General features: G+C 38.2%; 1 protein-coding gene across 5 annotated transcripts in view; it reads right to left on the bottom strand.

Moving 5' to 3' along the window:
• LOC103135854 (collagen type IV alpha-3-binding protein-like) overlaps positions 1–12,952 on the bottom strand; it is a 30,278-nt gene that overhangs the window by 5,789 nt on the left and 11,537 nt on the right. For 2 of the 5 annotated variants that reach the window (XM_007548801.2, XM_016669834.1), the window contains 6 exons: positions 12,812–12,946; positions 5,437–5,553; positions 5,243–5,308; positions 2,608–2,715; positions 1,884–2,019; positions 329–412 (listed from right to left, as the gene is read on the bottom strand). In XM_007548801.2, coding sequence (XP_007548863.1) covers positions 329–412; positions 1,884–2,019; positions 2,608–2,715; positions 5,243–5,308; positions 5,437–5,553; positions 12,812–12,946 — 646 coding nt within the window. The remainder of the gene's footprint in view (positions 1–328; positions 413–1,883; positions 2,020–2,607; positions 2,716–5,242; positions 5,309–5,436; positions 5,554–12,811; positions 12,947–12,952) is intronic. The other 3 variants (XM_007548802.2, XM_007548803.2, XM_007548804.2) reach the window with 3 other exon arrangements.

Genomic DNA, 12,952 nt, shown 5'->3' with positions numbered 1-12,952 from the left:
AATGCTGTGTTGTTATACTTTAGGCAATACAATATTTATTTTCTTATGTAAAAAAGGAATTGAATTATTTATTTGCATACTTTAATGCATTTCTAAAATTGTATAAAAATGGCTCAAGTGAAAAATGTGCAGAATGTGCCAGTTTTTTTCTGAATAATCGTCAAAATAATCGATTAATTGATAACTAACTAATTGTTAGTTGCAGCCGTATTAAAATTACAATAATTTTATAGCCTTTTGCTGTAATTTTTTTAATACTGTGTTCAAAACAAATCGATAAAATAGTCACTGAAGGACTTTTTTAAAAAAAGAACTGTGAATTACTCACATTTTTCTTTGCTACCGTTGCTGTTGTGCAGAAACTCTCCGTCGGTGCGGGTGTTTGGGAAATCGTCTTCATCGTCCTCCACAACTGAAACAACACAGAAGGATTCAGACTGGACGGCACAAACCACAAACAGGTTATTTGCTACACAAAAGTCTTTTCTTGTCAGAGTGTCCGTTAAGGTCAGGGTTTCTGGACAGGGTCACGCCTAGTGGTCTGAATCATAACCGACTGCACAGCACAGCAGACCAACGGGGCCGACGGCCCTCTGCTGCTCTGGACAACATGACAATGGTCTGGTTTCATCCTCAGAATGGAGGGAGAGCCGGAGAGGAAGACAGGGAGAGAGGTCAGGAGAACAAAAGCCGTGTTTCATTCATTGTGGTCGTCCAAGTGAAGACTGCCATCAACGAATGCTAAGCCGGCCAAGACGGAGAAGCAGTGAGGGGGCTGATCGAATCACTGCTGTCTGAGTCACAAAACACATTCCTTCCAAGATTTATTGCATATTTCTTCCTCCACAATATTTCAGTCCCTCCAAAATGTTGCGATGATTCTCTTTGTGATTGTTGTGGCCTAAATTATTGATTTTAAGGCATCTTTGTCAAAAAGTTGCAAATGTTACAAAAAAGTTGAAACTGCTGCGCATAACCTTCCCTTTCATTATCTTCTTTTTTTCCATCAAGTTTTTATCCCTTAGAATAAAACGGACAAGACTGAATCATCGTCCTGCTGCTGGTCTCTGGTCCAACGTCTCCTCCCTGACTCTTTGCTCTTTATATTGTGACAGAGATTTTGCCTAAATATGTCAAAAGCAACAACGAGAACAACTTCTGTAGAGAAATTTAACAGGATTGTGTTTATTCCTGGCATTAACTGACAAGCAAGGGATGTAAAATAGGTAACAACATTAATATATGCAAATATAGGCATGATTGGTCAGATTTGTGGAAAAGCTGCACCGATTGGTGAAAATTGCATGTCTGCACAGAATTTACAAATGATGAGTGAATTTGAATTAATAGTTGCAATCATGACATCAAATCTTCCTGGAGGAGCTGATTTTACAACATTTCACTGTTAAGTGTCAAGAACTCTTAACCTTAAGTTAGTTTGAAGCAACTTGGACCAATCTGTGCTTTCCACACACATTGAAACACAAACAGTAGATGGCTAATTACAGACTAGCTAACACATACATAGATTGTTGTGTAAACTGTTTATTATTGCTTTTTTATTGTCGTATCTAAAGTTCAAAAGCTCTAATTTGTTGATTCTTTTGAGGCCAAAAGTAAAACTCGTTAATTTTTCTGAAAGAAACAAAAAGCATAAAAACAAAGTAGTAATTTACTAGGAGCAAATAAAAAAATGACTTGTACAGCATAATTTCCTGACTTCATATTTCACAAGAGAAATGAATATGCTCTGGATTCATGTTTATTGGATGAATTAATTTCATAGTCCACCTTCCTGACCGTTTTTAGAGCTCTACAAGGAACTCTGACCATGTAAAGTCCATGTTCCCGTCACATCATTTTTGTTTCTTAGTGGTTCTTACTTTTGTCTCTCTGCAGCTCGTCCTTGGACACATCGGCACAGCTATCAAAGTACTTCTGCAGCGTGTCCACCTGCCTGCACAAGATGTCTCTGAACGTCTCCATCTCGGCCAGCTTCTCTCGTAGACTGTGACCCTTCTGGGGAAAAATATTAAATCAAAATTATGACCCATATAGAGCCTTTTCAGTCTGGATGACTAACTTTTTTTGGTGAAATTCAGGGAATGCAACAATCATGATTTTTTTTTTTCTTTTGCACCAATTCCAAATTCTGAAGAAATATGATAGCACTTGTTTTCTAAATTAGTGTAGAGGCGATTAAATATCATTGTAAAAATAGGGTTTACCATTTAAAATAATTACAGACTTGACATATTAAACCTGTTTTAGCATGCTGTGTTACAATGCAAAAACAGTTTGTATATTTTAGTGAATTTAGATGCTTTACTCTGGGATGATCAACTTTGTATTTTGTTCTTATTCTTAGCTAAAAATCTGCCTCCTGCTCTTTTGTCACCTGAACAAACAGCAAATATGTCTTAGAAAATACAGCTTACCAATAAACAGCTTCTTACATCTTTGCTCTCCGACTTTTCTTTTTTTCTCCTTTTTTGAAAATACTAGAAATAGCCAACTTTGAGTAGGTGCACTGAAGAGAGCACCTACTGGAAAAAACATCTGATTTTTCACTTCAGAAGCGTAAATACCAATTTAAAAACCTGTCACCTTGAAGGAGGATGTGGAGGTGGCAGAATAGCCACTAGTGGCTGACGTGAGCGAAAGCATGGAGCCGTGTCTTCGCAAACTGGACTCTGAGCCATACCCAGAATCTGCCTGAGAAACATATGAAATAAAAAATATATATTATTCAGGTATCAAATTTAAGTTGTGTTATTGCATTGCCAACTTTCTTTTGCTTAAAATATTTTATTATTTCTGCTAGCTTTCTGGCATAATTTACAGTTCCAGTATTAAATACTAGTCATCTGACTACATTTCGATGTTTTTTTACATGAGGATCTGACAGTATGAGGCGATATGAGCAGAAACAGTGATCACAGCAGAAACACCTTTCCTGTTATACAACAGCCTGGCTTTAACATCAACGGCCCCCTGACAGAACAAGTAGAAAGCTACACTCAGAAACACAGATGAGTCTCTTTACAAGACACAGTTTCTGCCACTAGGGGGCAGGGCATGCAAACGCACATGACTGGGGATTTAGAGGAGACAGAGGTAACTATCGGTCAATGACCAAAAGTAGCTCTGCCCGTGTTCACATGGATGTCAGAGAGTGGTGCTTGTCCTTTATCCAGCATACTGCTGCCCTAGAGGCTGATATAGTGTTTGCATAAAGAACCCCTGATCTATTAAAACAGGAAAAAATAGAAAGCAAATAATGATGCATGATTAAAAGGAGCATTTATCACATGCTGGGTCAGCTGTAGAAGAGCTCCAACTCTGTAATAACATGCTAAGATGCACCACAGCAAATTATGAGCAATGATAATGACCACACTTTAAACAATGATAAATGTTCCTGTTTGAGGCATAAGAAAGCACTGTAACAAACATGTTTCTCACAAACCAGGAAATACAGAGAGATTTAAGTTTTTGCATTATTATTATTTTTCAGTCTCTGGGAAGCGAGTGCTGTTTCCTGTTTAAACGTCGCAGGTCATTCTGGTGTTTGTTGTGTTCGCGTTACTGTTTTGGGTCTCCCAGGCGACCCTGGCTGGTCTGAGTAACCGTGGGTAGGAAGGAAAGTGCAGGGCCTCTCGAAGGTTTTGAGCGGTGAGTCATGATGGGAGGAATGACTGTGCAGAGCAATGTTGCTTGGATAAGTGGGGGCGAGGGTGCAGAAAGGGGTTTCCCCAAACCAGGCGCTGTGTGTGGGCAGCATGTGGCCGTGATGTGGACCTTCACTGTCTGTCAGACAGACCAGGTCTGTAGTAGGAATTTTAGTTTGACTTATGATGGTCTTCTGTAAAGGTTTTATTAAAAGTATTCGCACTCCTGACATTTTTTCATATTTTGTCACAGCAAAGCTACAAATTACAATGTATTTTATTGGGAATTTTTTTAAAGGGCAGTATCATGTATTTTCTAGGCACATATTGCCATTTTATAGCATAGCTATGTTGTTTTCAGTTCATAAAAAGTTTATTTTGTAATCTGATGCCTTGAAATTGGGCCTCCGTCTCTAAGAAACTCCTGCTCTTTCTGAAACTCTGCCTTCAGGAAGTGATCACAACATGGCTCCACTATTAAACTCTTTAACAACATTTTTATCAGCATTGCACTGAGAAGTAGTTCCTATATGATAAGCTCAACAGATGCGCAATTCTACCAGGTGTTTGCTAATTGCTGCTGGCTAGTCTGAAGGAACTGAGTGAGAGAGATACCCTGAGAGTCGGAAGCTCAGAAGATTGGAAAATGCAGTGCTGAGGAGCAGCTTCATTGTCAAAGGTCCACCCAGGTGTTTTTCACAGCTGAATGGTTGCCACAGGATTTCTCAGAAATACATCAAAAATGTAAGGCAGGTTGTTTGTAATGAGGGAATAACATTATAAAATAACGGAAAGCTCAAAAAAGTCATACTGCCCCTTTAAGAATTTTTTTATGCGACTCTTATAATGTACTGTTCGCATTGTGGGGAACATTTGTGCTATATTTGTTTGTATTCCTTCTTTATTTTTGTAACCTGGTATATTTTTATTGATAAAAAAACATACTTGTTTATTATTCTGTTTTTGGTGGAAGAAACTTGTTAACTTGTCTGTATTGCACAGTAATATTTTGTATTTATACTGATTGTACCCTGAAGGACTACAGATGAAAACTAGCCTGTATGCCAACACTGGAATATGTTTAAATGTGCACATACTCTTTGGAACAAACAAACAACTTCTTCGGAAAGAAAAATCTGAAAAGGGCGCTGTCGCTAAGTGTCCAAGTGTCAGACCAAAACTGGATAAGTGATATTTCCGTGTTTCTGAAAGGGTTGGGTCATTGGGTTTCTCTTGTTGCTCGTCAACAATAGGAACTAGAAGCTGCTCCTTTTGTCAGCTACTCTAAATAAAAATGAAGAAGGCTCATTTCACGTGCCCTTCCTCACCAGGCTGTTCACCCTTTACACCAACGATAAATCTGCAGAACAATAACGAAATAATCAAAACGCATGCTGCTCAGCTGGTTGTTTTCCAGTCCTTGCCACCTCAAAAAACTGGGATTAAACTGCTCGATTATTAATACATGCTTACGCAGTTGATTTGTTATTAATATTTGATCGATCACACATTCTTGCCATCAACAGTGAGCAGAGCTAAAGACACATAGTGACAGAACTCCTCAAACGCACCAGTGGTGAAGGGATGATTATTGTTCCCTGGATTCCTCCCTTCTGCCTCCTCCCTTCTCTGATACTCTAACAGAAACACACACACACACACACACAATGAACACACACGTTCACAAATCCAACCAATGTATGATGTGGTACTGACTGGGCTCTGGTTTTTTGTTGAGGTCGGCTGTGAGTGTGAAGGAACTTACCCTGTGTAGCTCGATGAACTCGATCCACTTGTTTCGGCGCTCGGGGTCTTGTGCTCGCAGGTACCACACGCTGTCGTTCACGCTGATGTCCAGCCGGCATTCGTCAAACTCGTGTGGCTAAACACAGAGAAAAAAAAAACAAAACACACGCATACAAAACAAAAAACAGGTTAGTTACCGAGTCACGTTTTGTTAATTACATGGATGTCTGATCGATTTATACGACTGTAATCCAGAACCAGACCCGGTGGAGTGGGTGAAGTTTGGGGGGCGTTGCCCTGGACTGGAAGCAATTTTTTTTTTTTTTTTAAACTTCAGAATGGCCAACGTTTTATTATTCCTATTTTGATTTCAAACGTTAAGGACTCCCACACTTTCTGTACCTGTGCCCTCTGACACACATTGACCTCAGTCACAAGAAATAAGTCTAGATTTTGCTATGATTTTTATTTTTGTTTTCTTGGGATTTTGTGTGTACCTGTGTGTGTCACAGGTACACACACTGTTAAGGTACAGGTACAGCACTTTTTTAGCCGTTACAACCATTTAATCCATTGTTTGCCTTTAAAAGCAACATGAGCGTTAAGATGCTGCAGCTGGTTTTACACCTGTGCTATGAAGCAGTGACGGAGACCTGCTGCTGTTCTACAGTTGATGCACAGTGTTAGCGAAATAATTACATCCATGCTAATATATCATGTTAAGCTTGTTAGCAAGAACAGGCTACTAATGTTATGTTATCTCTGGTTGATTTTGAATTTAAAGAAATGTATTGGAAACATTAAATTCTTAGATTTCTGCAATGTTTATGCTAATCTGAACTCAACTACTCAGCATTTTCTACAAGTCACTATATATATAACTATTGTTGATTTTGTATTAACACGGTTAATTTATTTGAAAGGTTACATAAACGTTCAGATACACAGTGTTTGAAAAGTATTCATACTAAAATATTTCTTTATTTTCTTCATTTATTTCTATTTTTTACAGTAATAAATGTACTTCATACGTACATTTTGCTGCTTCTTTACATCTCTTCTGCCAAACAATGACTTTTTGTTAATTGTGACGTATATGTAATGCATCAGTGAAGAATCTGTTTCTTAATCTGACTTTAGCTGGAAGCACGAAAAAACAACACTTCATTACTGGAACTTGAAATGTATCTTGTAAAGCTTATCTTTGATCCTTACAGCATTCCACTGAAAGAAGCAGCTATTTTGCAGTACAGAGTGCGTTTCTGAGCACCACTGTAAATCTGTATTGTGTGTGTGTGTGTGAGTGTATGTGTGCTCAGAGATAGAGGAGAGGGAGGGAGAGCAGTTATCCATTTAGCATTCAGGAAATAAACTGGGATGTTTGAAAGGACAGCTCTACCGTTAGCACCAAGGTTAAACTGCAGCAACAGAGCAGAATGATTTATGGTCGAGACCCTGGCGTGTTTAAGCACAGTCATGGACACAGAGAGAGGAAATGAAAACTGAACACACACACATACACACACTTTATTAGCAACTGTTGGCAAAGAGGGGGAAAAAAAAAAAGCAAAACTATTGTAAATGTAAACAAAAAAGAGGGACAGAGACTAAAATACTGCTATTTAATTTAATTAATGTCCCTTTGGGATCAGAAAAGTATTTTTGAATCGTTTTGGATTCATTTTACTGAGAAAGTCACTCTGACAAACATCAGCAAGTAATCATTGTGATCATCAGCTTTACATCTTAGCAAATCAATAGAATATTAAAAACATTAAAATGACCCTAGATGCCATTTCAGATATGCTGCGTGAGACAAGAAAGTCAATTTAATCTTTACCAAGGGCTGGGTGGTTGTGGTTTAGCTAGCATCCTTGCCGAGATACAGGAAGAGGAAGAACAAACGAAGGAAGCAGAGCTGACAGATCCACAATCGCAGCACAAATCTCCTTTTGTGCTGACATGTTAAAATGATAGTACTAGCCGCTTGCAGACAGAGAAGACGTTGGCTGTGCACTGTGGTGGCACATTTGGTCGCTAGGCAACGTTGACAACATTTGTGCTGATTGATCATCTGTGGATGGCACGGTGATAACATCATGGACTGTAAAGCATAGCTGGTGGACAAAAAGAGCCTTTTGCACATACAGTCACATTGCAACAACACACTGTCATGGATTTTATTGATATTTATGAACTCCGATGAAAAAGGTATTTTGTGTGCGTGTGTATTTTTTAAAGACAATAGCTGAAAAGTGTGGCGTACATCTCTGCCTGTCAAGATAACTTTTGTTGGATGATAAACTGTTCCAGAAGTTATTGCAATAAACGATACAATTGTTTTCCTATCGTTTCAAGTAATGTGGTGATAATAGCTTAGTAATGGAAGGGAACCTCTCAAAGACTAATAAACTTTAACTTCTAGTGAACATTTAACATGAACTGGAAGACCTTTTAAATATTCAATAACAGAAACAATAAATAAAATGAATTATAAAGTCTCTAAACAAACTTGCCCTTCAAAAAAAGATCTAGTTGAGATCAAAGCTTCAGACTGAAGACTTTTGTCATCCAGTTTTTGGTAGAAAGAAAGAAAAGAGAAAAACGATAAATCATGCAAATTGAAATTATTGAGTTTGTTTTAATTTATCACGTGATTGATTGCTTCTCTTGGTCCACTGGGGTTCAATTTTGCTTCAGAAAACAATCTGATTGGACGCTGAAAAAGACCATTATTGTGTGCTAAAATATGTTAGCCTGTTAGCAAAGCTATTCAAGCCTAAATTAGCATCTCAATGCTAATCATGTAGCAGCAGCACAGACACCTCAACGCCAACTCCAGCGAGACCAATGTTTATTTTTTTTTTTTCGCCTGGTATTTCTAAGGTACCTTTTACATAAGATCCCAATCAAAAGTGAAAAAATTGAAAGGGGTATGCATACTTTTGCAAGGTACTGTAAATGCACAGCAAGTAAAATCTAACACTAATGAAATAAAGGAACATAAAAACAAAATCAACTATAAAAGGTTACAAGAAGTTCCAAAAAACGCTTTTGTTAATCTGTGTAATAGCTGCTGTACAAGTTTAAGGGTTAAAGTGTGATGAGTTACCCAGAAGAAAGCTCGGCCTTTAAGGTGCAAGGAAACAATCTGATTAATTTGGTTTAATGTAGAAATGCACATTTCAGATATGTATCAGTGGCTGAATTGAGACATGCTCCTGAGTAAAAAGGAAACAAATGAAATGAGGAACACAAGCGAAGCAGGAAGTGATCCACTATGATGCCCGTCTGACTCACTATGCAATGCCCTCAAACCAAAAGAGGAAAGAGGACTTTGTGACAATGAGGGAAGGTTTAAGAGATTTAAAACTCTTGTTTACCAGCAGACGCATATCAAATGAGAAGGAACCTCATTCGTCCTCCCACTAAACATCCCCCTTTAGCTCACATCTAATTAGTATTAAAATAATTTAATGCTAGGCTCCGACTTTCTCCACCTGTATAGGAGGAAGTCAGGTTTGAATATTAGATGGAAGGTTTTTAAGGAAACCTTCAGTCTTGGTCATGCTCGGTTTATTTAACGCAGGAAGTAGCATGATCCAAAAACATTAAATGATGAAGGTAAAACATCTTGACCCAGTCTCTGTTCTCTTCAGACAAACTTCCTGCTCGGCTTCAAAAGAATCCCCTCCTGTCCTCTCCCATCAAAAGGAGAGGACAAGACGCGGTCTTAAAGCAGCGTACGTGTCTGCAGTCACAAACAAACCAAATGACAGAAACCAAAGTGGCTGAAATGGCTAAGGAACACAGACACACTTTGAGTTAAATAAATGATCTAAACTTTATAATTATCTTTAACATTTATTCAAACATCCCAAACATTTTCTCATATTAAAACCACAAACTTTAGTGTATTTTATTGGATTTTGATGTGACAGACCAATACAAATAAGTTTAAGAAACATCTAAAAACTGTGCTGTTAGTTTGCATCCAAACTCTCTGGATCACTTAAATTAGATACAAATCCTCCTGGGTGTGTTTCCATCAGCACCTCAGTCATGTTAGATTGAGAGCATCTGTGAACAGCAATGTTTAATTCTTGCCACAGATTCTCAATTAATTTTACTTCTGTACTTTGATTGGGGTATTTTAAACACATGTGCATATCTAAACCATCTCACTGAACGCTCTGGTTGTAATGTAATGTTAGGACCTTGTAGATTACAAAAATAGTAATAAAAAGAGGAGTAAATCTCTGCCAAACCTCAAAGTTTGAGACCAATCTCAGAAATTTTCTAGAAAAAAACTTGAAAGTTTTTGAGTTTGAAAATTCAAACATTTTTGACTTCTCAAACATTTTTGACTTCTCAAACTCAGAACTTTTTAAAGATATTTTTTGGCACAAATTTACTCCTATACATCCCTTATCTACAAACACGCTGCCCTCACCATGTGTCACAGTGAGGATTGTGGGTTCCTGGTGATGTGTGGTATTGTTTGCCATCTCCTAATCCTGCTTTAATCCATAACTCCTTTTTTAACTTAAAAAAAGTTACCATGCATCATTTTTCTTTCCCCTCATAATTTTACAACTTTCTGTTGGTTTATCACATAAAACCACCAATAAGAAGCATCAAAGTTTGTGGTTGTAACATAAAAACAGTGAAAGTGATCTGAATACTTTTGCATGCTATCCAAATGATTCAGGCTTCTCCTTATGACAGAGCACGAGGAGCATCATTTTGCAGAATTCAGAACACCAAAATGAGATCATTACAGCTCTACAGGAGGGAGCAACGAGTCACCAAGAGGTGAAAGAGAAAGATGGGGCAAAGGGAAGGTTACATCAGGATGGATAAACAGGCACAGCAGAGCCATCTCCACACACACACACATTCACACTGAGGTTTGTTGATCTTGACCCTCTTCATAACCCCCGGTGTGAGGGGAAGTCATGCGCTATGAGGAACAATCACATTTCCTGGCAGAAGACACATTGCATATTTCCTCAAAGCCTTACACCGAGTATATCTGACTTCCATTTCATCTCGTTTTCTGGCCTGCAGTGAAAGGCAGATTTATTCACATTCTGCGAGTCCGTTTCAGAAACATCCAAACAATCCAGGTCGAATCAGCCACAGATGGAGCCAGTCTGGGTTACTCACCAATTCCACTGAGGGGAGAAATTACAAGTAGGCCAGTGTGCTCCCGTTAGCTGACCGTGGAGCTAAAAATGGCAGCGGCAGTTGTCAGGGTTTGTAGGTGCGGTTGCAAACTTTTTCTTTTTTTGGCAACAGAAACATTTACAATCACATAAAAAAAAAAACTGAAACGCCTGCAAAAACTCTTCAAACTTTAATCTCAGAGTGATTTTTATAACAGCTATAGTTTTGTAAACATTCAGAGGGACATTATTATGTATTTTCCAAGCACATAGTGCAGTTGTACAGGATAATAAAGTAACTATGTTAGCCTCAGTTGTTATAAAAATGCTATATAAATATATCAAATATGACTGCATAACTTAGTGCCTTGAAATTGGGCCTCTGTCTTTAAAAACTCCTGCTCTTTCTGAAACTCTGGCTTCAGAAAGTCATCACAACATGGCTCCTTTATTAACCCTTTAGTAACATTTTAACCAGCACTGTTTGCCAATTGCTGCTGGCTAATCTGAAGAAGCCGAGTAGGAGAGGAGCTTCGACTTGAAGGTGGAGCTTGTCCCCCCACTTCCCTCAAGCGTTTTGCACAGTTGAATGGTTGTCATGGGAGATTAAAGGACTTTTAAAACACACATGAAAGAATCAAGGCAACACTCCAGGTATGTTTCTGAAGAGGGAATAACATTATAACATAATATAAAACTTTAAAAAGTCACTTTTCCCTAATTCTGCCCCTTTAAAAAACATTAGTATTTTGATACAAACAGGTTTTGCTGACAATATAAAGTTTTTATTAGTTTTGACTGTATTTTTCAGTTTTTATGTATGAAATTGTACAAAAGTTTGTATTTTGTATTGTTTTTTGTTGTGGGACTACTGATGGAAATTAGCATTTTTCTAAATCCAGTATATTTAATGTTCACTGTAATACAAATCAATAAATGTTCAAACTTAAAACCATTGACCAACTTCCAGCCTACATAACTCACAAGTGTACCCTATCTTGTTTGGAAACTTGTTAACCTCATTTAAAAATCAATTTCTTCGAAACAAAACAGATTCAGACCTGAAAACATTTCTTTTTAAGTTTATACTTCCCTTTCTAGTCTACAACTAAATAAAATATGTATTGCAAGAACTATTATGCTCAAAAAAGCTACCATTACCAGGCGTAACATTTCGATTCATCTGCTGCCGACGGGTGTAAAGTGGAGCGAGAGGTCAGGACCACAGAGCAACACATGGGGGTTAATATTTACACATGCTGGGGAAAAGATAAAGCTGAACAAATACAGCCAATAGCCAAGCCTGCTTTTCAGTGCCTGGAAACAGTCATTTATTAACTTCCCTTCGTCTCCATTTGGAGACAAAACAGACGCATATTGGGTTTTTGTCAGGAAAAAAAAACAAACAGAAAGGCCCACCACTCTGTCGACTAGTTTTAGGTGAATCTTTGGATGCTTGGAAATGTAGGACAGAATAATGGGATAAGCTTGTGGGGCTTAACCTCGATCACTCCGTCATGCTAGCAGTCTGCTGCTACATTCCCAGCTTCGTCCTGTGCCGTATTACAGCACACCGAATGTGTTGGCAGTTTCCAAAGCAAGTGTTGCCACATGCCACGCTGTTGCTCAGAACAAGCCACCTGACGTGTTGCTGTCATCAAGCAGAACTGAGGACATAATCGAGACTTTGTAGTGGATGTTAAAAACGGTCGGAGGCCACCTGCAGTTTGAGAAGCTTCCTGTTTGAGATTCAAGAGTTGGTGGCACAAGAGAGAGACGGAGCGGCATGAAGAAAAGTCTGTTTTCTTTTTAAAAAATACTGAAGGCCCATGACAGAGTATTAGGGCCATACAAAATAAAAATTAAATGATGAGAATGAAGTTGTAATTTAGTAGAATAAAGTCATGATGTAATGACTGGTAATTTTATGACTTGGTGAAAAATGGCAGGTGTTTTAATAAAAAGTGACCCAAACCCTGCTCAATTTGTTAAATCAAGGTCAAAAGAATTAGAAAACTAGATTCCTCTCTTTTAATGCAGCAAACATTCAAAATCCTTTTTAAATTTTGAAGCTACAATCAAGAACATCCCTTTCCTACAAAAAAATAATAAAAATCGGACGACATTTGCTTGATTTTATTTTGGTTTTTTCTTGGCCTGCCAGTACTTTCGATTCAACAATTTTTTATTCCACGTTTCAAAATCCCTGCAGTGGATGATACTCACGGTAATCACAGCTTTGCTCAGGCAGAGGGAACCCCGGCAGCCGTACTCCGTCTCATCCTGGGACTTGTAGTAGCTCAGCGTGTTGTTTTTCAGCACAACCCAGCGATCCTGCCAGCCGTGGATGTAGTTTGTCCACTGAAA

Source organism: Poecilia formosa, unplaced genomic scaffold (genome assembly GCF_000485575.1).
Source record: "Poecilia formosa unplaced genomic scaffold, Poecilia_formosa-5.1.2 Scaffold28, whole genome shotgun sequence".
Classification (NCBI taxonomy): Eukaryota; Metazoa; Chordata; class Actinopteri; order Cyprinodontiformes; family Poeciliidae; genus Poecilia; species Poecilia formosa.
The sequence above is the reverse complement of the archived record's forward strand: the minus strand, read 5'-3'. Positions and strand labels throughout refer to the sequence as shown.